The sequence below is a fragment of the Metarhizium acridum genome (genome assembly GCF_019434415.1).
Source record: "Metarhizium acridum strain ARSEF 324 chromosome Unknown scaffold_1, whole genome shotgun sequence".
NCBI classification, from domain to species: Eukaryota; Fungi; Ascomycota; class Sordariomycetes; order Hypocreales; family Clavicipitaceae; genus Metarhizium; species Metarhizium acridum.
In genome coordinates, this window is record NW_027094015.1 from 3,172,491 (window position 1) to 3,193,579 (window position 21,089).

At 51.7% G+C, this 21,089-nt stretch overlaps 8 protein-coding genes across 8 annotated transcripts; 5 read left to right on the plus strand and 3 right to left on the minus strand.

Moving 5' to 3' along the window:
- Positions 1 to 129: 129 nt before the first annotated feature.
- On the minus strand, positions 130 to 621 carry J3458_000943 (uncharacterized protein; the record flags this gene model as incomplete). Its single annotated transcript, XM_066116429.1, has 1 exon — positions 130 to 621. One exon carries the CDS (start codon positions 619 to 621, stop codon positions 130 to 132), a length of 492 nt encoding a protein of 163 aa, XP_065978311.1.
- A 1,642-nt stretch (positions 622 to 2,263) lies between these two features.
- Positions 2,264 to 4,783, plus strand: GLD1 (mitochondrial glycerol dehydrogenase Gld1). Its single transcript, XM_066116430.1, has 4 exons — positions 2,264 to 3,253; positions 3,404 to 3,518; positions 3,592 to 3,656; positions 3,757 to 4,783. The coding sequence occupies exons 1-4, from the start codon at positions 2,822 to 2,824 to the stop codon at positions 4,222 to 4,224; spliced, it is 1,080 nt and encodes a 359-aa protein (XP_065978312.1). The 5' UTR covers positions 2,264 to 2,821; the 3' UTR covers positions 4,225 to 4,783.
- On the minus strand, positions 4,225 to 8,245 carry RAD5 (DNA helicase rad5). The gene is made up of 2 exons (XM_066116431.1): positions 4,771 to 8,245; positions 4,225 to 4,706 (listed from the first exon to the last, which is right to left on the minus strand). The coding sequence occupies exons 1-2, from the start codon at positions 8,148 to 8,150 to the stop codon at positions 4,628 to 4,630; spliced, it is 3,459 nt and encodes a 1,152-aa protein (XP_065978313.1). The 5' UTR covers positions 8,151 to 8,245; the 3' UTR covers positions 4,225 to 4,627.
- Positions 8,246 to 8,484: 239 nt separating this feature from the next.
- J3458_000946 (uncharacterized protein) lies at positions 8,485 to 10,057 on the plus strand. Its single transcript, XM_007809755.2, has 2 exons — positions 8,485 to 8,764; positions 8,829 to 10,057. The coding sequence occupies exons 1-2, from the start codon at positions 8,640 to 8,642 to the stop codon at positions 9,793 to 9,795; spliced, it is 1,092 nt and encodes a 363-aa protein (XP_007807946.2). The 5' UTR covers positions 8,485 to 8,639; the 3' UTR covers positions 9,796 to 10,057.
- A 201-nt stretch (positions 10,058 to 10,258) lies between these two features.
- On the plus strand, positions 10,259 to 12,398 carry J3458_000947 (uncharacterized protein). The gene is made up of 4 exons (XM_066116432.1): positions 10,259 to 11,004; positions 11,060 to 11,382; positions 11,433 to 11,671; positions 11,723 to 12,398. Exons 1-3 carry the CDS (start codon positions 10,572 to 10,574, stop codon positions 11,625 to 11,627), a joined length of 951 nt encoding a protein of 316 aa, XP_065978314.1. The 5' UTR covers positions 10,259 to 10,571; the 3' UTR covers positions 11,628 to 11,671; positions 11,723 to 12,398.
- Positions 12,399 to 12,845: 447 nt separating this feature from the next.
- DCN1 (Scaffold-type E3 ligase) lies at positions 12,846 to 17,074 on the minus strand. The gene is made up of 4 exons (XM_066116434.1): positions 16,535 to 17,074; positions 15,189 to 16,283; positions 14,952 to 15,129; positions 12,846 to 14,857 (listed from the first exon to the last, which is right to left on the minus strand). Exons 2-4 carry the CDS (start codon positions 15,565 to 15,567, stop codon positions 14,416 to 14,418), a joined length of 999 nt encoding a protein of 332 aa, XP_065978315.1. The 5' UTR covers positions 15,568 to 16,283; positions 16,535 to 17,074; the 3' UTR covers positions 12,846 to 14,415.
- Positions 12,850 to 14,216, plus strand: J3458_000948 (uncharacterized protein). Its single transcript, XM_066116433.1, has 2 exons — positions 12,850 to 13,400; positions 13,456 to 14,216. The coding sequence occupies exons 1-2, from the start codon at positions 13,377 to 13,379 to the stop codon at positions 13,861 to 13,863; spliced, it is 432 nt and encodes a 143-aa protein (XP_065978316.1). The 5' UTR covers positions 12,850 to 13,376; the 3' UTR covers positions 13,864 to 14,216.
- A 305-nt stretch (positions 17,075 to 17,379) lies between the features above and the next one.
- On the plus strand, positions 17,380 to 20,408 carry DPB11 (protein kinase activating protein dpb11). Its single transcript, XM_007809758.2, has 2 exons — positions 17,380 to 17,648; positions 17,738 to 20,408. The coding sequence occupies exons 1-2, from the start codon at positions 17,544 to 17,546 to the stop codon at positions 20,198 to 20,200; spliced, it is 2,568 nt and encodes an 855-aa protein (XP_007807949.2). The 5' UTR covers positions 17,380 to 17,543; the 3' UTR covers positions 20,201 to 20,408.
- The last annotated feature ends 681 nt before the right edge of the window (positions 20,409 to 21,089 follow it).

Genomic DNA, 21,089 nt, shown 5'->3' on the forward strand with positions numbered 1-21,089 from the left:
CCTGTCCCCCAAGCGCATTGTGTCGCCCCGTCTCCGCCATAACGTGCACACACCATCCGTTGCCCCCTCTCCTCGCCATACCCGGCTGTGCCGATCTAGTCCGTTGTGTCGACACACAAAGCCATTTGGTTACCGGCGTTGATGCCGTGATTGCACCGCCGCAGGGCGAGTCACATCCCCCGTGCTCGGATCCAGCACGTCCAACGCAGCCGGCCCGGAATCAGGGCTGCGGTCGCCTCGTCGACGACGACGTCGAAACTCACCGCTCGAGTTCGACGACAGCCTCACTCTACATCTCCGTCGTCCGACAGGGCGCCGCTGACACCCGTAGTAAGCGAATGCACCTAGGGACACGGCGACGACGCAGCTTACTAGGATGACCATGGCCACGATGCCGCCGGACATTTCTTCACGGCGGTCGAGCCTTTTCATTTGCAGCCGGGGGGGGGGGGGGGGGGGGGGGGGGGCTATTTTGGTAGAAGTGCCTTTGGCGTATTCTTGCCCCAAAATGTCGTGGGAAAGAAGATGATTTGTCGGTGTGTTCTTTCTTTCTGTGTGAATGCGTGCTTTTTGATGATCAAGTTGTGAATTTGCTTTTGATAGGCAAGTTGGTAAGAACATGGCGAGAGAAGAGGGAGCATTTTGATGCTTTACATGAGAGCTACTTATACTATCGCCATGTTGCAATTCTGATGAACGATACTTGAATGATGGCGGCTGAAATGAGCTGTGTTTGGTCTATAGGTGACAGTCGGATGAATCTCAGAGCTGCATGGTTTGCTGGCAGCAAACTGCCTTGAAGAGTGAATGTAGCCACCATGCATATTTGCTTATTTGCTGCACGTTGATTAGGACGTTCGCTAAACATGGACGGAGGTGTTCTCCAAACGTAAAGGAAGAATCATGATGTGACATTTCACTCTGTATTACGAGGACTGTGTTTGTCCAAACACCGGGACAATTCACATGTCACAAACCCCCAGGTTTGTGCATCTCACGCAGGGACGGACGGCGTAGGGGGACTTGCCGAGCACATGCTGTACGTGCTTTTTGTGCGCGCAAATCCTACTGATGGGGGTGAATATGCACCATTTGTTGAAGCTTCGTTGTCGCCCGTCGGCCGGATCACGTTCCTCAAGGTATCACGTACCTTAGCAAGTAACACAGCAAGGTGGCCACATGGCGTCCCGTCTTGGCCGACAAACCACTTTTTGTTCCGCTCATTGACGCGATTATAGAGGACTGACCGACGCCGTTGCCCAGGCCCCAGCCCAGCGACGGCAGGACAGCTCTTCACTACACACCAACACCTCCTTGAGCCGCAGCGACAGCGGCAGAGGCGTCGTTGGATGGAATGGGACCTTGATGGCGTCGACACCCTGCACAACAGCTGCTCCGTACCGGAGTACTCCGTGATAGTTTGCGAGCTTTCTTTGGTTTGTCAGCCGGCAAACACTCACCCTATTGGGGCCCAGGTGGAGGGAGAGATACCGCAACAAGGTGCAGGCTAGATGCTCCAGCCATAATTTTAGCCGTCGGTTGAATTATTCTACTCCTTCAATAATGCTTCAATCTGTTGATCACCAGTCGTTCAGATGCCATGAGTATTGTATGTCATGTAGCTTGCGAATGAGGAGCACCTGATATCCCGGCGCCCTGCCAATCAAGGCTTCACCCCAGCATATAAAGCCTCCAGCAATGAACGGCGTTGAGAGTGTCCCTTGTGCGACATGACGCCAACGCTTTCCGAAATTCCGCGAAGCATAGCGGTGGATATTGCGCCCCCCCCCCCCCCCCCCCCCCCCGGCCCGGACGGAAGCTCTGAGCAAACTTCGCTAAAAGGGTGGAAGGTCTTATTGATTGATTGGTGCCGCAAGTCGATTCTTTCTGGAACCCCCACGCCATCACCGTGGGCCTGTGGCTGACGCCGACGATGTGCTCAGGCTTGTTGCTGGTATCTTGTTTGCATCAGCAACGTCACTTACTTGAGTCATACTGTCAGTTTTGTTCATCCCGCGGGTAATTGATGCCGTACTGGTCGGTGTCGGTGATGGCTCGGTATGTTGGAGACGGCAAGTAAATTTCCGTATTAGTCGGTGCCCTCTTCGTCATGGATCGTCCCTTCCTTCTAAATGGCGGGGCAATGTCCGCCCCTGCGTACCCCTCCATACCTTCCAATTCCCCTGCCCTGCAACAAGTGCACCACACTTTTGTTGGCTTGCGCACCGATGAAGACCCCACCGACCCACCGTGCCGAGTTGATGCCATTCAACCCACCTCCATCCACTCGCGATACTCTTGGTCCTCACTGCCCCTCCATGGTTTGAGAAGCGCCATCATTCGCGGTGATCTCATGTTGCTGAATTTTCCATGATGCAAGTGATTGCCGCAGAAGGTCCTCAGGACTCTGGCGAGAGCCACAATGGGTCTCTGGGACTATTCATCTTTGACTCTCCCCCACACATTTCGTGCAAATGAGTCACTTGCCGAACATCCGCGCTTCAATTCTGAACTTCTCCAGCCCTGGAACCACCAGAACCAACGGAGACAACATGTCGATACACCCGCTGTCAATGTTATTTCCGACCCCAGATGAATTAATAATTCGCATCAGAGGTCGCAAAGACGCTTGCTTGATCTTCAAGTGACGTGACGTATTTCATGGAACCGTGGACCCAGAATAATACAAGATGGCGTTTCCCCATCGCCACACAATGACCTCCACCAAGCATCTTCGGCCAAAAGGGCCAGCACGCCAACTGTCGGCGTATTGATGAATCTTTGTATCCACTTGATTTCGTCCCTCTTTCCCCTCATTTAAATGGTTCGAATCACGCTCCTCGGCCGCATCAGTTGCGTCAATAATCCCCCCTTCTACACTCGAAACCTTGCAATTCGCCCAGCTCATTGTAAAAACCTCAGCACAATGTCTTTCGGCAAGACCGTCAAACTCAATTCTGGCCATACCATCCCTCGTGTTGGATACGGTACCTGGCAGGCTGGTCCTGGAGAGGTCGGTAATGGCGTTTACGAGGCGCTCAAGACCGGCTACCGCCACCTTGACTTGGCCAAGATTTACGGAAACCAGAAGGAGGTTGGCGAGGGCATTAAGCGTGCTTACGCTGAAATTCCCGGTCTGAAGCGCGAGGACATCTTCATCACCTCCAAGCTGTGGAACAACAAGCATAGGCCAGAGGATGTTGAGAAGGCGCTGGACGACACTCTGGCTGAGTTGCAGTTGGACTACCTCGATGTGAGTCCTGACTCCTGAGCTCTACAGTCGTCCATTGGTTCAGCACCTCCAGTCAACTCGCTGGTGATATGAGTTGCAACTGGACAGGCGCAGGAACACAGTGACAACCGGTGCGCATGCCGATTATTTTCCGCTAACATGCCCTACTAGCTGTACCTCATCCACTGGCCTGTCGCCTTCAAGCCAGGCGAAGAACAGTTCCCCAAGCTTGCCAATGGCGAAGTTGACATCGACCGTGGCGTGACCATCTCACAGACCTGGAAGGGTACGAATAGCCAATCAGTTCCCCATTGTGTCTCGCATGAACAAAACGCTAATACATTACGTGATAACAACAGCTATGACTGAGCTCCCCAAGACCAAGGCCCGCTCCGTCGGAGTTTCCAACTTCAGCATTGAGCATGTAAGTCTGTCTATGCCTTGCGCTTCTGGGAATGGCTAAACCCGTCGTACATGGCCAAACTAAGGCAGAATAACGTTACTAACAATGCTCCTCCGTCTAGCTTGAGGGCGTCATTGCCGCCACCGGCGTCGTCCCCGCTGTCAACCAGATCGAACGTCACCCTCGACTTCCCAACGCCCCCCTGATCGAATACTGCGCCAAGAAGAACATCATCATCACCGCCTATTCCGCTTTCGGCAACAACAGCTGGAGCATTCCTCTGCTTGTCAATACCCCCGAGGTCAAGGCTATCGCCGACCGTCTCGGCGCTGCCCAGGGCAAGACCATCACCGCCGCCCAGGTTATTATCGCCTGGTCGGTCCTCGGCAACCACACTGTCATTCCTAAATCCGTCACTCCCTCTCGCATTCATGAGAACTTTCAGGAAGTCGAGCTTGATGAGCAGGCCATCCAGGACCTCAAGAAGTTTGGCGAGACTCCTCAGCGCTTCAATATTCCCACTACTTGTAAGATACGCAAACCACTGTCACCGGACCGGAAAATGCTAGTTCTAACCGCAACCATGTAGACGACCCGAAATGGAACATCAACGTCTTCAACGATGAGAAGGACAAGAACGCTTCTCTGCAGGTCCTTATCAAGTAAGAGATGGAGATGCTGGACGAATGAAGGAGAACATATAATACCCCCCCAAGGAGAGTTTTGCCAATATCTAGACACGGAGCGATATGAATTGGATAGTCCTTCTTCATGAACGGGCCAGTCGTGACCAAAAAGTAGAGCATACAAACGCCAACCATTTCATGACCATGGACACCAAGCCCAAAAACCCATAACCAGCAAAGAAAAAAGAAAAATTGCCAAGATGAAGCGCCAGTAATGGAATCACACTGACCCGATTTGGGCCGTCAATTAATTACAATGATATAAATACCTCCACGGTGCCATGCAATTCTAAACCGGTTGTCACCTCAGCTAAGAAGCACCTTAATGTCCTCAATGCGCTGTAATTTCTTTTCCTCATCGCTCATCATTCCCAAAGACGTTGCACTTATACCTAGTTAGTGAGGGTGCTCGTAGAGATCTGGAGCTTCGCAAACCGCGGGCAACTTACATAAATTTCTTCCGTTCCTGCACCCGCAACATGCGCTCTTCCACGCTCTGCTTTACAATAAATCGCTTAATCACCACCTCATCCTCCTGTCCGAGTCTATGTACTCGATCAATGGCTTGCGCCTCTACAGCAAAACTCCACCACGGATCCATCATGAACACTCGTCCTGCGCTGGTGAGATTCAGGCCGACTCCACCAGCGCGCAGACTGATGAGAAGGACCATGAAGCCCTTCTTTTCGGTGAAATCTTCCAGCACCGCGGCTCGCGCTTTTTGTGCCATGGACCCGTCGAGGCGTAGGAACTTGACGTTGATGCGGGCCAGGGCTGGTTCGATGAGTGACAAGAACGAAGTGAACTGGGAGAATACCACCGACTTCATATGTGGACGCTCTTTACGTAGAACGCGTAACTCGGAAATGAGTGCTGCCACTTTGGCCGATGAATGATTCACACCTAGCCGCTGTAGGCTCATCCTGGGCTTGGACACCATGTCGATTTCGTCGTCGTGCCGTACAACTTCGAACAAATCCCTCTGGTTGAGGGGTTCGCGACAGTTGAAGCATCGTGGTACAACACCACGGTCACTTTCATGCTTCATGAATTCCAGTAGGCATTTCCTGCATGCCGAATGCCAGCAGCCAGTGACTGTCTGGTCGTTCATCGGCTCATCAAAGCAGAGTGGACATTCCTTTTCGGCCTCATTGCGAATTTCCTCAAGAGCGTTTGCTCCATATGTGAAATTGTCTTTGGCTGCTTCATCAGTCGTTGCAGTAAAGTGTGCCACTAGAGTTTCCAAATCCATGTCGTCAGCCAGGCCGGTCGCTGCATCAGCAGCAGCACCGGCTTCTACCTCGTCCGCCACGATGTCTCGATTTCGAACGAGGATAGGGTGGCAGCACGATTGCCGCAGTCGTAAGATCTGCGTATAAATAGTGGTGAATGCTCTCATAACAGTTCCCGCCTCGACATTTTTAGAAAACGTCCGCCTTGCCTGGTTAAAAATGTGATCATATACATCACGCTCAGACTTGGACAACTCGACGTCAACAATATCGATCTGCTTGGATGGTAGAGGCACAAGTGGCTGGCCGTCTGGCGTCTTCATATCCTTCGTCCTGCGCATTACCAACGGCTCCAATACTGTTTGCACGACGTCCAGCGCCCTCATAAAGTCACCCGCTTCAAAGGGCACCGTGATGAATGTCTTCCAGAAAGAAAAGTTGTTCCAAGGTTCCACGCCAAGAAATCGCACCAAGCTAAATAGGTCTTCAAGCTTGTTCACTATTGGCGTTCCCGTCAGCACCCATCTGTGGTCTGCCGAAATTTCATAACAAGCTCGGGCGGTTTTTGAAGATCGATTCTTGATATGGTGGGCTTCGTCAAGGATGACTCGAAAAAATTTCAACGAGAACAAGCCGTTGTGGGATGACTTATCACCATTCTTGGCTGCCACGGAGCTAAATTCAGAGAGCACCACGCCGTAGCTGGTGATGACGAGGTCGGGTGCTTGGGAAGCATTCGACTCGCTGCACAGGGCTTGCAGATTAGTTGTCTTCTCATTGCCGTAGTAGAGCTCAATTTTCATTGTGCCTTCCTTTGAGGCCTTTTCTGCCTCGCTTTTCCATTGCGCCAGAAGCGACATTGGCGCAACGACCAATGTTGTGCATGGCGCTGGAAGAAAACTGGATGAGTTTGCCCCCAACCGAGCCAGCTGATTGACACTCGAGATGCCACCATTAGTGAGTCGAGCCTGCCGAGCCGTTTCTGATCGATGAGAGTGAACTAGACTAAGCATCTGAATTGTCTTCCCCAGGCCCATCTCGTCGGCAAGTATTCCACCAAGACAATGCTGTTCCTGGACTGGAAATTCTAGCGATAAATCCCCAGAGTAGGGATTGACGTAGAATTTTGATATTCCTTGTACTTCAGGCAAGTGGTTGTCATCAACATCCTTTGTGGGCCACTCGTACTCTTCCCAGAGAGGGTGCATGGATGGCTCGCGATTGCTCCTCTCGTCCTTTTCCTTTGCCATCATCCAGTGCAGGGATTGCTTTTGGTACGGCCTCAAGGTCATGGCGAAGCTGTCAGCCGGTTCGGCTTCAGGGGTGTTGAAATCGAAACACTGCGCCTTTTTATACAAAGCATCCAACTGATCTTGCTCAAGCTCCTCCCCCTCCTCAGTATCTGATGAGTTGGGCACTGACTCCGATTCCTTGCCAGGAACCGCGGCCTTTTTAGCTTCACGTTGCTTCTGCTCGTCCATCTCAGCAGCCTGAAGCAGTTCCTTCCTTGCATCCTTGGCCGCTGAATTTGCCCGGGTTGGTTGCAAGTTGATTTCTTGAAATAGTCTTACTAATGCGACCTGACGCAAGCGCAATTCTTTCTCATCCGTGGTTTCGCCTTGCTCAAAAATGTTGCTAGGTCGATCGTCGGCAAGCTTAAAGCTGCGGTCTTGGAAAGCAGAGCGTAGCAGCGAACATCTCAGCTGCAAATACACAGTGTCGTTGGTTCGTAGTCGTTCAGGTGCATATACACAGTTTCCCTCAAAATGACACACATCTTGATCAATCAATGTCGACACCCAATTCGCCGCGTCTTTGTCCAAGCGACCAATTTCTGTTCCGGATTGATTGGTAAAGCGAACAATCACATCGACTATTCTCGAAGCCGCTGTCTTAGGCTTTGGAGAGGGCGAGCTGACAACACCAAGTTTGTTCTTGATTTTGGGCGGGAGCGGGGGTTTACTTTTCTGGCGCTCGATCTTGACGACATCCCCATGCTTTAGCATGTTGCTTCCGCTTCGAGTTGCCCAACCTTCTACACCAAACGCACCTAGATATCGTTTTCGTGGAAAGGTTCCTCGAGAGGGAGCTGGGCTTGTTGTAGGCTCCTCGATAGGCGCAGATTGGGCGGTTCGGGAACTGGCCAGCCGCTGGCTTATGGATCCAAACAATGGTTGTTGTTTGGTCTGGAGCCTCTTGTACGTGCCGTCAAAGAACATGTTGACAGCCCTTTCGAGATTGTCGCCACAAGCATTCCGAATGATGTCGAGAACTTCATTGCTGACCTTGTCACCAATGAAACTTTCGAACATGTCCTTGTCGAAGCTCAAGGTTGTAGACTCGTCCAAATGCACAGGAGTCGGCTGAGACGACTCTGATTTTATATTGGCCGTGCCATTTTCCGAAAGCTCAACGAGTGCGACCCGCGTATCTGGCTCCGTCTTGGCGCCGTCGTGGTCCGTGACGCACTCCTTAGCTGGCACAGGCGAAGTACTGTGTCCTGGGCTGAGCAGTATAGGATCGGACGAATTCTCACCTGGGTCTCTGAAGAACCTCCGTTTCTTGGGTGGAGGCTCCTGCGACGCTCCAGACTCCATGATAAAGAACACTCATTGACAATGCCCGGGTGTTAACAAGCACACGTGGAGTGAATTGATCGGCACATGTGGTCAAATTTCAAGGCGGGATGAATCGGTTGGTGGGCAGACGCGCTGCATCTTCACTCTTGCGGGAGGCGCGACAAAGCGTGTCTAGTGGTCATGTGACCGCGTTTGGAAATTCGCAGGGGATCCACGGCACTTGGCAGCCCGCAATTCTGTCGGCTTTTACGGAGTCCTCCGTAACTGGAATGGCCACTGTCTGGGGGTAGTCAAACTACGTCACCCCACTGTAATTTTTTTGGGGGGCAGCTAGAGGCCATCGCCATAGTTACTCCATCCTTGTACTCCGTATCCTTGAAGCAATTGATGGCTAATACAATGCCCTTCATTGGTCCGTGGGCTTGTGATCTGTGAGATATTTGGACTTACCACCGTATCCTCACCACAAGCTGGGCCATTGACCATCCATCTTCTCAGCTATCCTTTATGCGCCGCCCTCAAGCCATACGCGTTGGCCTGAGAAGGTTTGCCCATGGCAGGCCAAACTGTCGCGGATACGTGACAGACGCCGACGTAGAATCCGCAAGGGCATACTGCTTGAAGCAGCTCCAGTATGTGCGCCATGCTTCCTCGACCCGACGTTGGGGTTCTCTGTAGCTGATGCTCTCTCCCCAGGACAAGCGATTACGATGCACATCTAATCCGACGGTTTGTACCGTCTCCGGTCCGAGACACCTATGCGGCTCTTAGAGCGCTCAACCTCGAGCTGGTCCGCCTCCCCGAAGTCGTGTCGAATCCAGTCATTGGCGCTCTTCGCATGAAGTTTTGGCAGGAGTCTATAGACAAGACTTTCGCCGGAATGCCGCCTCGAGAACCAATCTGCATTCTGCTTCACCAAGCTCTTCAGGGACTGGAAGCTCGAGCCGGCAGTCCGACCAAGAAGTCAATAAAATTTTGGCTATCTCGACTTGTCAAGACGAGAGAAAAGCACATGGATGGCCGACCGTATCCCAGTCTGGCAGCGTTGGAAGACTATGCCGAAAACACATACTCGACCATGATGTATACAACGTTGGCGTCCATGCCCCTACGCTCCATGCACATCGATCACTTGGCTAGCCATATTGGCAAAGCCTGTGGCATTATTGCGGTACTGCGAGGAGTTCCAGTTTTGGCCGCTCCCGGGCGGCCAGTCAAGACTCCTACTGGCGCCGATGCACCTCCGACTCGCGAGCCATCTCTGCTGCTGCCGCTGGACATTATGGCCGAGGAAGGCGTAAAGGAGGAGGAGGTCTTTCGACAAGGGCCAAACGCACCCGGGCTGCAAGATGCCGTGTTCAAAGTCGCAACTCGTGCAAATGACCACCTAATTACGGCTCGGGAGATGCTGAAGCGGCTCAAGGCCGGTGAAGACCCGGGGCACGAGTTTGAGCACGAAGGAGAAGCTGAGCATGTCTATCTGGGAGAGAGCGACACGGCCAAGGAGATCAGGCAAAGTTTCGGGGTGCTCCTGGAAGCCGTACCAGCTGCCCACTACTTGGAGAACCTGGAAAAGGCCAATTTCGACGCATTTGCCGTGAAGTCTGGTGGATGGCGATTACCTTGGAGGATCTGGCAGTCATTGTCATCTGAGAGGCTATAATTGTATGTAAAAACGTGTAAGATACTGTACTATATGAGGTAGAACCCGGATGTTCTCTTGATACAAATTGGAATAATAGACCCTTGAGAGACTCTGCCCAACAAGTGTGTCCTAGAGGTACAATGCGCACTTACCAACTTCTTTACTACATGGGAAGCAAAGCTCAATTATATAATTAAAGATGGGTAAAGGGGGAGCTAGGAATTATGTATTTTATTTTTTTTTTTTAATTTTAAAAGTTAATAACTTATTAACTTAATTTAAAAAAAAACAGTGCTAGATAGAGGGCATATATTAAAAGTTATATTAAAATTATAAATTAATATAATTATTTTATTTACCTTTTTAAGTAAACTTACCCTTTTTTTTTAGCGAATTAACTACCGTATATCACGTGGTTCCTCAGCATCAAAAGCAGTTGAGCATTGAGCTGCAAGTACCTTCTGCCTATCACCTGCGCGTCGCAGCTTCTTGGTTTGAAAGCCAAACACACTCATCCTCAGATCTTCACAGCCTCTCCTTCGCCTGCGCACGTCTTTGTGGATTGTAATTTCATTTCAAATGCGTTCAGTCGCCGCCAGGAACTGTGTGCTGCGGTACCAACCATGTACCAGGAATTTAGCACTCCCCAAGGCTCTGCCTTTGGATAAACTCATCGACGAAGAGCAGATTCCAGGCTATCAACGCCGGAATTTTTTCCATCCCAACCCCGGAGACAGGATAGGAGGTGCATATGAACTCAAGGCGAAGGTTGGTTGGGGATCCTCCTCGACGGTATGGCTGGCTCAAAAGGGCCGGTTAGTAGTAGGCCCTTATACGCTCGGAACTTCTCAATGACTAACTCAGATTCCGAAAGTACTTGGTTTGGAAAAAAAAAATATTTCGCCGTCAAAATAACTACGAACAACTATTGCGACGGTGAGGCTGCGAAAGAATTGGCAATGTCCGCTCACCTCGCGTCCGGCAACAAAAGGCACAGGGGTTACCATTTGCTAGTAACGGCTGTAGATCATTTTTCCATTAAGTCTCCTAACGGGCAACATGTTTGCTTGGTATTCGAGCCGATGCGAGACCCAATGTGGCTGTTCAAGCGTCGACTTTCTGCCGGAAAGATCACGTCTTCAACACTCCCCCTGTTCAAACTTTATATTCGGGGCATGTTATATGCTCTCGACTACTTGCATACCGATCGTCACGTTATTCATACCGGTAGCTTTCAATAAGCCCACATTTCAACTATAGTCTACTGATCATTACCATCTAGATCTTAAGTTAGACAACATTCTCATGACATTTGAACATACCTCAGTCCTCGAGCGGTTCGTTGAAAGTCAGTCAACAAATCCAATGCCTCGCAAGGTCGTTGGCGAGGACGCTATTTATCTCTGCCATAACGACTTTGGTGATCTTCAAGAGGAACACCTTCGGAACATAGTTCCCAAGATTGCAGATTTTGGACTGGCACAACGAGGAGATGGCGGGGAACCGCTCCTCCATCCAATACAGCCCAACCACTGCCACGCACCTGAAGTGCTGCTTGGAACAGGTTGGTCATATAGTGCCGATATTTGGAATTTCGGAGTCATGGTAGGTCCAATAATATCGAAATATTGAGCGTGCGTGCTAATTCACAGCAGTTATGGGACCTACTCGGTGGACGGGAGCTATTTCTCGGCCGGCCTGAGAACGTCCTGGACGGGAGAGAATACAGTGCCGCGCACCATCTGGCGGAGATTTGGTCCCGTACCTCAGGCATTAGTACAACGACAAAGAGACATGCGGCACTGGTGCTGGAGGCCACATGTCCCGAACGCCAAAGGAGACCTGTGTAACAACGCGGAGGGTTACTTCGGCGGCCCTTTTTTCGATGACCATGGTGAGTGAGTCCGATACCGAGGGACTTGGATGGCCGCTAATGAGTCTTCAGGCAAGTTCTTGTATGAATCATTGATTCCGTTCCATCGTCAGTTGAGAAAGGAAGTGCCGGACTGTATTGATTCTGAGGACCTAGAGCACTTCCTGAAATTCTTGAAACGAATGCTATGTTGGCTTCCCGAGGAAAGGGCGACAGCCAGCGAACTGGCTAAAGATCCATGGCTCCTTTCTTTATCCTGATCATGGGCAGGATTGGCCAGACTGCACTGGTGCCTGTGCTGGTTTGCACTTGTCGGCTGGGCAGCAAAGATTACTGAGGCGCTTCAAAGCTGGGTCTTAAGGAGAAAATCCGATACCTGTCTGACTGAATAGTGTCGTGAGGCAGAGACTTGTCGATCATTTGCTGTACGGCGATGCTGCAAGTGTCACACACACACGTCTGTACTCTGTCCCGATTCGGCAACTATAAGAGCATTTTGTACATCGCGGCCTACGAAGAGGGTTCCAGGCGTTGATGTCCTGACCAATTAGAGGAGAAATGGCAGGTTGTTTTGTGGAATGAGATCCCATCATCTAACAGTCAGTAGAGTAGATCAAAATGATTAACATGCTCAGCCTAAGCCAGAAAGCTTGGTTCATCATAACCCTTGTGCGGGTGGCTCGTATCGGAGGATGGCCAGCCCGATTGACTTGAATTGAATCTGGGAGAAAAAGTTCAAATGCTACAGCTCCTACCCCTGACTCGCTCATGCAGTGCTGTACCAAAGAGTGGTTGATACATGAAGTGCCTGCAAGGGCAAAAGACTATCTTCAGACCAACTGGCAAAGTAAAGGGGCTGTCAGGTTTCAGCAACAGAGTTGTTGACGTTTTTTTAACGTTCTAAATCTTGCCTCCTTCCAACTAGCGGCTGAGTTTCCAAAGTCAGACTGTCCAGTGGAAGCTTTGAAATATCTGAGTTTCCTTCATAATTATTACTCGTGCAGAATTTCCCGCTACGAGATTCCAGTCCCAAGGAAAATGCCACGGCGCCCTCAATCTCCTCCTGACGCGAGATCCAAGCGGCACCTCAGATGCCGCCCCAAGTTCCAGTATCTCCATTCTTCGGTCTTCCTTAATTCATACGCGGGGCCATCCATATCCAGACGCGTGCTCTGTACGTTCGTGACATATGTTCGGCCGCTTCACAAGCTTCTTTGAGCATAAGACTTTGACTGGTACAAAATAGCCGAGGTGGAAAGACCAATAGCGCCTTTAAAGCCCGACTAGACATCACTCCGATGTAGATTTCTAAATGCACGGCACAACGTTGCGTCTTGTCACAATACGCCCGTTACAGCATCACCCTGCGCCAAGCTTGAGGACAAGAGCTACGGCCCAGACGTTGAGTTAGTGTGCAGGCGAAAACGAAACGTTACTTCTCGCAGTCACAATGAATGTTTTTATTCAAAAGAGACAGGAGAAAAGAGTCTTCTCTTTTTCTTTTCTTCTTCTTCTACTTCAAGTTTACTGTTAATTCCAGCGACGCTTGTATGCAGGAGCAGGCAGGGCAGTCTAGTAAGGACGCTTTGGGAGAGACACGCGATATATACACCGGTAAATCCTCGGCCCGCCACGCCTGCTCCAAATTTCGAGATCCCTCCAACACCACAGACCGTCATAACCGTCACCAACTCCTCCTTGACCAAGCATAGATGCGGTCGTCAAGATGCTATACGAGCTAATAGCAATTGTGCGCCTCCCATCCCGTCCCCCCCCTTCGCCGCAAACCTAACTAAATCACACAGGTCCGACCAGGCAACCTGGGCGAAGTAAAGGAGTACGTTTTCAACACCAAAAAAAAAAAAGCTCACAACCCGCGCAACGCCGACCAGCAGCTAACAAACCCCTTCAGAATCGCCCAGACAGTCGGCTCCCTCGTCCTCCGAAATGGCGGCGTCGTCCGCGGCCTCGACAACTGGGGCATCTTCTCCCTCCCCAAGCCCATCTCGGTGCACCAAATGAAGCACACACACGGACACTACTTTGTCATGCGGTACGATTCGTCAACCAAGATTCACCAGGACGTGCGGACGACGCTGCGCCTAGAGCCCCGCATGATCCGCTCGGCGCATGTGAAGCTCGGCGATGGCAAGCTAAGCACCTTGTCGAGATTTGGGGAGCCAAAGTGGAGGACCCAGGGCAGTGAGGCGTGAAGAAGGACAAAGCGGTGGATAAGAACAACTGCATTACGACGTGCGTGGCGGATGTTTTTAAAATGGGAGCAGAGAAGCCTTCTTTGCATTTTGTTTGCTGGAAAGCATGTACGATATTTGGAAACCTGGTTATTGGCCGGCCGAAATGACAACTTTTACAACTACATACAACCAGGTAATACGAAAGGAGAGCATAGACGGACAACTTCTGGATGTGTGGCTTGTTGTTTATTTTGTTTTGCAATGGATAACATGTATGTGGACCAAATATAACAGTGTATAAAATAAGGAAAATCCATAGCGTACATCACATTAGGAAAATGAGGGTCAAGTGGTTGTTCATTGATTTCTTACGTTTCAATATTCATAATTTGTTCGTTACATGTCTATCATAACTCATTTCAGTGACGCATCTCATTGCGCTAAACCGAAACGGTGCTTTCTAGTAGTGATATATATGAGGCCTCATTCTCGAGGAACTCAAATCTCTGGACCGCGCAGTTTTCACCCGTTGGCAGCACGACCTCGCTTCCATGAAGGGCCAGTCGCCCATCACTGCTCCGCTTCAACGTCCATTGTTTCTTGCTTCCCAATACCCTTGCCACGGCACCATTCGACAAAGTCATCGATTACACTAGGCCAGGCACCGTCCTCGTTCCAGAAGGACAAGCTCTCATCCGCCACGGACTTCAAAGCGAATTCCAACGTCATATTCCACATGTCTTTGTTGACTGATCGAGTCCACTTTTCGTTGAGAAAGGTCTTCCACAGGTCCAACCAATCGTGGTTCTCGCTCTTCCACAACATACCAGGGGGCGAAAATAGCATACCCCAGTAAATCAGGGCATTCTCTAGACTAAGGGCTTTCTGGTCACCTTCGCGGCCAGCCACAAACGTATACTTGTATACCCTCTTAAACAGCACGGGGTTTGTCGAGAGCGCAGATGAAAGGCGCTGGATGTGAAGGGCTTGTTCCTGATGTGTCGTGCCGGCACTGAAATGCATCATTAGTTCTGTTCTAGTGATGGATGCGCTATCGGGATTGCCAGAGATGGGATTTGCAAAAAGCATCATGGAATGGTTCGTACCCTGCTGCTTTCCATCCATCAACATAGCCGCGACGAGTGATTTCGCCTACGCTGGGCGCTTGGAGCAGTTCTAAGGCGACAAAAAGTTCAGCATTCTCTAGACTAATGTTCAATTTGCTGCTCAAATATTCCATTGTCGATTCGAGTTCCATCTTGTCCTTCTCATCGTTCTTTTCATCTGCGAATATGTAAGCATCGCGTAAACAGAAAACGGTTCAGCATACATATATGGTTTACCTCGCAATGTGTCGAACTGAGCGTCGAGCTTGGATTCGGTTGGTGACGGACCTTTGACCTCATTTCCGGAAGAATAGAACCTAATAATTTCAAGACAACTGTCAGCTTTTCCCTTCCTTCCCTCCCTCCCTTTTTTTTTGGAACTCATTACACCTTGGTGCCGTTCCTGAGCGAAAAGCGAATAGCAGCCGCTTGGCATGATTGGCTGGCCAACTTGGCCAAGGGTGAAAATGCCAACTGCGGCTTCAGAAATCCCTTTACCGTGAAAATTTCCCCTTATCCACACGAGATTTCGCGCCTTCATGAGTATCTTCGCCCTCAGGTGTCTTGGAGGAAGTCCAAAATGGGACAGCCTTAGAAGGCAAACGCCGCTTAACATCTTTCCATCCCATGACTCCAGCAGAAGGGGGGGGGGGGTTCAGGCCCGACTAAAGGATTGATAGAGCCCAAGACTTCGATGCCCTAGATTTTTCAACAGCGATTAAGAAGGTCGCGCTGGCGTAGGGAAGACGGGCTGCGAAGGCGGAGACGTCGGGCGAGGACAGTTGGCAAAGCCTCGACAGGGTCCATGTGATGCCGTGTCAGTGGCAGCTGTAGGTCAAGGCGGGGAGCGCCAACTCTGAAACCCGAAATTGGAGACTGGCGATGAGATGGAAGAAAAGAAACCAAGACGGCGAGACCTGCGCTGGACATTTGTTTCAAAACCATCGGCGTCACTCGGCCGTACTATGTCGTGTGTCGGCAGTGACGGGCTGCGTTAGCTAGTGGGACCCCCACTGATAACCCACATCAATGGAAGGTTCTATCCCAACCGACGATTGACGCGGCCGCACGTACAGACGGACTGGACATTGTGCAGTATGGTCCGAGAATGTCATGGCGAACCGGCCAAGCGCAAAGATTGATAATTAAGAGTACAAGGCGGACAGCAGGGAGACTTCAGAACCATGGATTGGGAGGGGAGGTCACGCGGGGAGGCTTGGGCAGCCTGGGGTAGCTCGACCAGCGCCGGTGGGTTGGAAAAGCATGCAAAGAGATGGTGCTCACTCACGCATCAACGGCCTCGTTGATCTTGTAGCCAGTCGATTTCAAAAACTGCACCACAAGCACATCCATTAGCTCAATCTTTATCAAACGTCTCACGAAGTTCCTCACGAAGTTCCGGCGATGAGGCAGCGGCACCTAGAAGCAGGTGCAGATGCAGATGCATCAAGGCCAAATCCCCGTAATAATACCACCTCCAAACGCACATCGCAATCGGGCCGGGGGAGGGGCGAGGGGCAAATGAGAGGTGAGGTGACCTTGACCTTGAGCAGCCCGGGTTCGACGTTGGCCACAACACATACCTTGGTAGCCTGCCGCTCGGTAGCGCCTGTGAGAGACAGGAACTGGGCAGTCAGGACTTTTTGCTGTGCCGACGACGGGGGCGGCATCTCGTTTGGAGTTTAGGACGAAGCGTCACCACGCACCGGCGGAATGGTGTAGCACAGCGTGGGCCGGCTGGGAGTTGCAAGTAGCCAGCGAGCGAAGACAGCAGGGTGTAGGGCGGGTGTCCGAGTCCGAGTCCGTGGCCGTGGATGTCGACGATGGAGAATTGCAGCCTCGCGTGAGCCTTGAGGGCGATCTCTGGACGAGAAGACTGGGGCGCGTGGCTAGGCTCTGACGATGCGTGTAGATGTCTGGCCTGCTCCGTGTTCGGTCCGTAGATGGCGCTCAAGTAGAGCAAGGAGTGGCTCAGCTGTTCACCTAGCAGACTGCGTCGAGACACGCGCAGACATTACTTGGAAGAAGAGGAGGAGGGGAGGATGGAGAGCTCAGTCTGGCGAGCGAGGCTGCGAGCTGCGAGTGATGCGATGGTGGGGTCAAGTCGAATGTGAATTGATGCCAGGCGCCTCTGGGCCGTTGTCGTGAGTGTGGCTGAAGGCGCGGCAAGAGGCGGCGGCAGTATAATAATATTGCAAGCATGGAATATTGTACTGTACGGAGTACTCCGTACTCAACGGTAGGTCTGGTGGACTACGTAGTACTCCATACTCCATGCATGTGGCAGAGGGGCGAGGGAGTACCAAGAGTGCTCCACACAGCGCTGCCTGCAGGTGTCGTACCCTCGTGACATTCAGTAAGTACCTACTTAAGTAGGTACTTGAAGTAGTTGACATACTACGTACAGCGCCGTGTAAACGCGGTCTGGTCCAACTCGACGCGTCCAGTCCAGTCCCACCAATCCACAGACACACTTTCGCCTCAGCTACACCAAAACCTCGTGGTGCAGCACTCCAGTCTGGCATCAAATGGCCTTCGCTTCCCTTCCTCGGCGCGATACATCACCGGCGTATATACGGCCACTAAGCCGTTATGGAATCTTCGCGGTCTGCAGACGATGAGAGATATTCAATTGATCCGTCAGAGCCGCTAAAGGATGTCATTGTGTGCTGCACGAGCATTCCGCCAGACCAAAGAGTAGGTTTGATTTGTTGCTTCAACGACACAGGCCCGACTACGATGCCCACCAGCGCTGCTGACACTCTTGTTTTTCGCCCTACATATAGACAGACATTGCTCAAAAGGTCTCTGAGCTTGGTGGCATTCACAAATACGATCTCACCCCGGACGTGACCCATCTCATCGTCGGCGACTATGATACACCAAAGTACCGCCATGTTGCTCGCGAGCGACCCGATATCAAAGCCATGGATGCCATGTGGATAGAAGCCGTCACAGAACTATGGAAAAAAGACGAGGAGATTGACTTCATGGCTCTGGAAAACGAACACCGGCTCAAAGCGCTGGAGAAATGTGGCACAGACACGGCGTCGCCGCACGGGGGAGCGGCAACTGGTCGCCAACCACTGCTGATATGCTCGACAGGCTTTGGAGACCAGCGCGACGAAATTGCCGCAAAGATTACCGCCAATGGCGGGCAATATACCGCCGACTTGACGAGAAGATGTACTCATCTTGTGGTCAGCAAGCCTGAAGGCAAGAAGTTCACCGCAGCCAAGTCTTGGGGGGTGTACACGGTCACACTCGGCTGGCTGGACCAAAGTATACAGCGTGGACTCATTCTGGAGGAAGCCAAGTTCGATCCGTTGCTCCCAGTCGAGGAGCAAGGCGTCGGTGCTTGGAACAAAGAGGACCCGAGGCGCGCATCACTTGGCAAAAGATCCAGGTCGGCTTCGTCAAACACGAATGGTGCCATTGAGAGAGGGGCGAGGAAGCTGCGCAAAACCGCCAGCATGAAACTCAACTCACAAAGGAACAATCTCTGGGGCGACATCCTAGGCCGCTCCGCCTCAAGAGAGTACTCGTTTGGTAACGAGCAAGCCGATTCGGAGCAGCAGCCACGCCAGCAAGCAACTCCCGAACCTACTATTCAGCAGCCTCACCAGCACCACCAGCACCACCAACTCCCATCCCAGCATGACAATGGTGTGTTTGCAAACTGTGTATTCGCCATTGACGGATTCAGCGAGAAGCGGCAAACTGTGCTCGAAGATACCATTGCTACGCTGGGGGGTTCCGTGGCTTCGTCACTTCGAGAGGCGGCAACCCACCGCCCGACAGAGCACTCACATCGTTTTCTTGTCGTGCCTCAGACATCACAGCCTGAATCGCACCCCAATGTACCCCATGACAACATAGAGATTGTTACCGAGTTCTACATTGAGAGATGCTTGCATAACAAGCAATTCTTCTCTCCAAGCGAGCACGTACTGGGCCGGCCGTTCCCCCTATTCCCGATACCTTCGTTCTCAGGCCTCGTCGTGTGCAGCGCAGCCTTTACAGGGTTGGAACTAAACCAAGTTGCGCGAAGTATTACTCAGTTAGGAGCCAAGTTCGAAGAGGAGTTTAGGCGGACAACCGACGTTTTGGTTTGCAGGTCTTTGAAGGCAATGCGCAAAGAGAAGCTGAAGTTTGCACTAGAGTGGGGGGTTCCCGTTGTGTCGGTAGATTGGTTGTGGGAATGCATTTCGACTGGGTTCAAGGTGCCGCCGAGCCTCTATATCTTTTCAGAGATTCGAGACCGATATTCAGCTCAGACGGCTCCGGCGCCAACAGAAATCAAACGTCAGTCACAGCCTCCAAAGGCAAAGGGCAACAACACTACACAATCACCCCCTGCCGCCAAGAATGTCACCACAAGACCAGCTTCATCCAGACCAAAGATCATGAGCGGGTTCGATACCAGCGCCTTTGAACAAGACTCGGGTGAGAAGCAGAGCGCTGCCCGCCAAATCCCAGCTCCTGCCAGGGGCATACCTCGACTCGAGTCCACAACTTCAGCAGACTTCTTCACCGCACGAAGCCAAGCGGTCGACACGTCCGCCAAGGACGATGATGCACCATTAGCGGAAGTGTCTTGTGCGAGACTCAACAAGTCCCCATCACCACCAAAGCACACAGTCCCTATACCTCGTACGAAGTCGGACCCGTACCCGAGTGACCTCACCTCGAAACCAAGCATATCTGCCCGCAGGCCATCTGCTCCGCCCCCAGATGACCATGACCCTTTATACCGACGAAATAGCCACGAAACTACCGCACATCAAGACCAGGAACGAGCAGCCAAACAGCAAGCCCGGGCCGCCGAGCGACAGGCACTCTCAACCAAACTATCCAGCCTCATCGACTCAGCTGCCGTCCCATCCCCCGTTGATGGCACCTCCCATGCCCAAGGCCCTCCCCGCCCTCGCCGTCGTCAGCTCCTCGGCCGCGCCATCAGCAATGCCTCCAACGGCAGCAGCGCAGCAAGCATAGACGGCAGCGGACCGCCCCCTCGCCAACTAACAGATAGTCTGAGGGCTACCGTCGCTGCCGTCACCGATGACGACGACGACGACATGGACAAACAAGACACCCAGCCCCCCTCTACACAGCTGCAGTATGCGGATCCAGAAGCACAGCAGGTCAAGGCCGCATTGATGAATAGAATGATGGGCAGGGATGAACCAACCCTCTCTACTGGGCAGAACAGTGTAACCGTGGGAGAAAGATCACTACGGAAGCGATGAGAAATGGATAATGACCTTTTTATGGCGGAGCTAATGTCTTGAATATGTGCGCGCGCACGGGACTTGGAGTATAGACGTATAATAGCGAGTCTCCGAATCTATATTTGATTGCCAATTGCAAGCCCTCAGCAGCATCACGTAGTATGTGATCTTCCCGACGAACCAGCCACCAAGACGGGCCAACGACACGCTCCCCGTTTAGGAAAACATCAAGCGGCCTGCCTGGAGTCGTGCTATTCGTGCTACCAACCCTACTTAAGTAGCTATTCGTGCTAATGCCCCACCTTAATTTTGGGCCTACACCCTGACCTACCACGCCCCGCCATATAATTTCACATACATTACCCTGGTAATAAGGGATTTAGTTATCACGAAAATACGATTCAAGACGCAACGACGAAGAAGACTCATAATACGGTCGCGTGGGCGGTCAAGAAACGCTGTAAATCACACATAAACTCGACCAGCAGGTAAACAGGCTACAAAGCAAGCAGCAGTATCAGGGTCGCCGGAAATTAAGGGAATTATCCCTCAAACACAGTGGATGACCCCTTGGGAGCCCGGGCAGCGCCCACGCCGCACGGCGGCAGCGGAATAATCAACGGCCCGTGAATGTGTACACATTCATCAAAAAAACACCGGAAATCGCGTTTTTAAGCGATTTAAGCCCTAGCAGCGCTCGTGTCATTAAAAAAAAAAATAGATTTAAATTAAATACCAATTAAATTTTTAAAAGGCGGGCGTGACCATGTGGGTGTATGCGAAAATGTAAGGTGGGGTGTGGGCAGTTAGCCACTAGGCCAAATCGAGCGGTAGTAGCACGAATAGCTAGGGTTGGCAGCGCGAATAGCACGACCCGCCTGTAAGCATCATCCCCATGAATGATTTA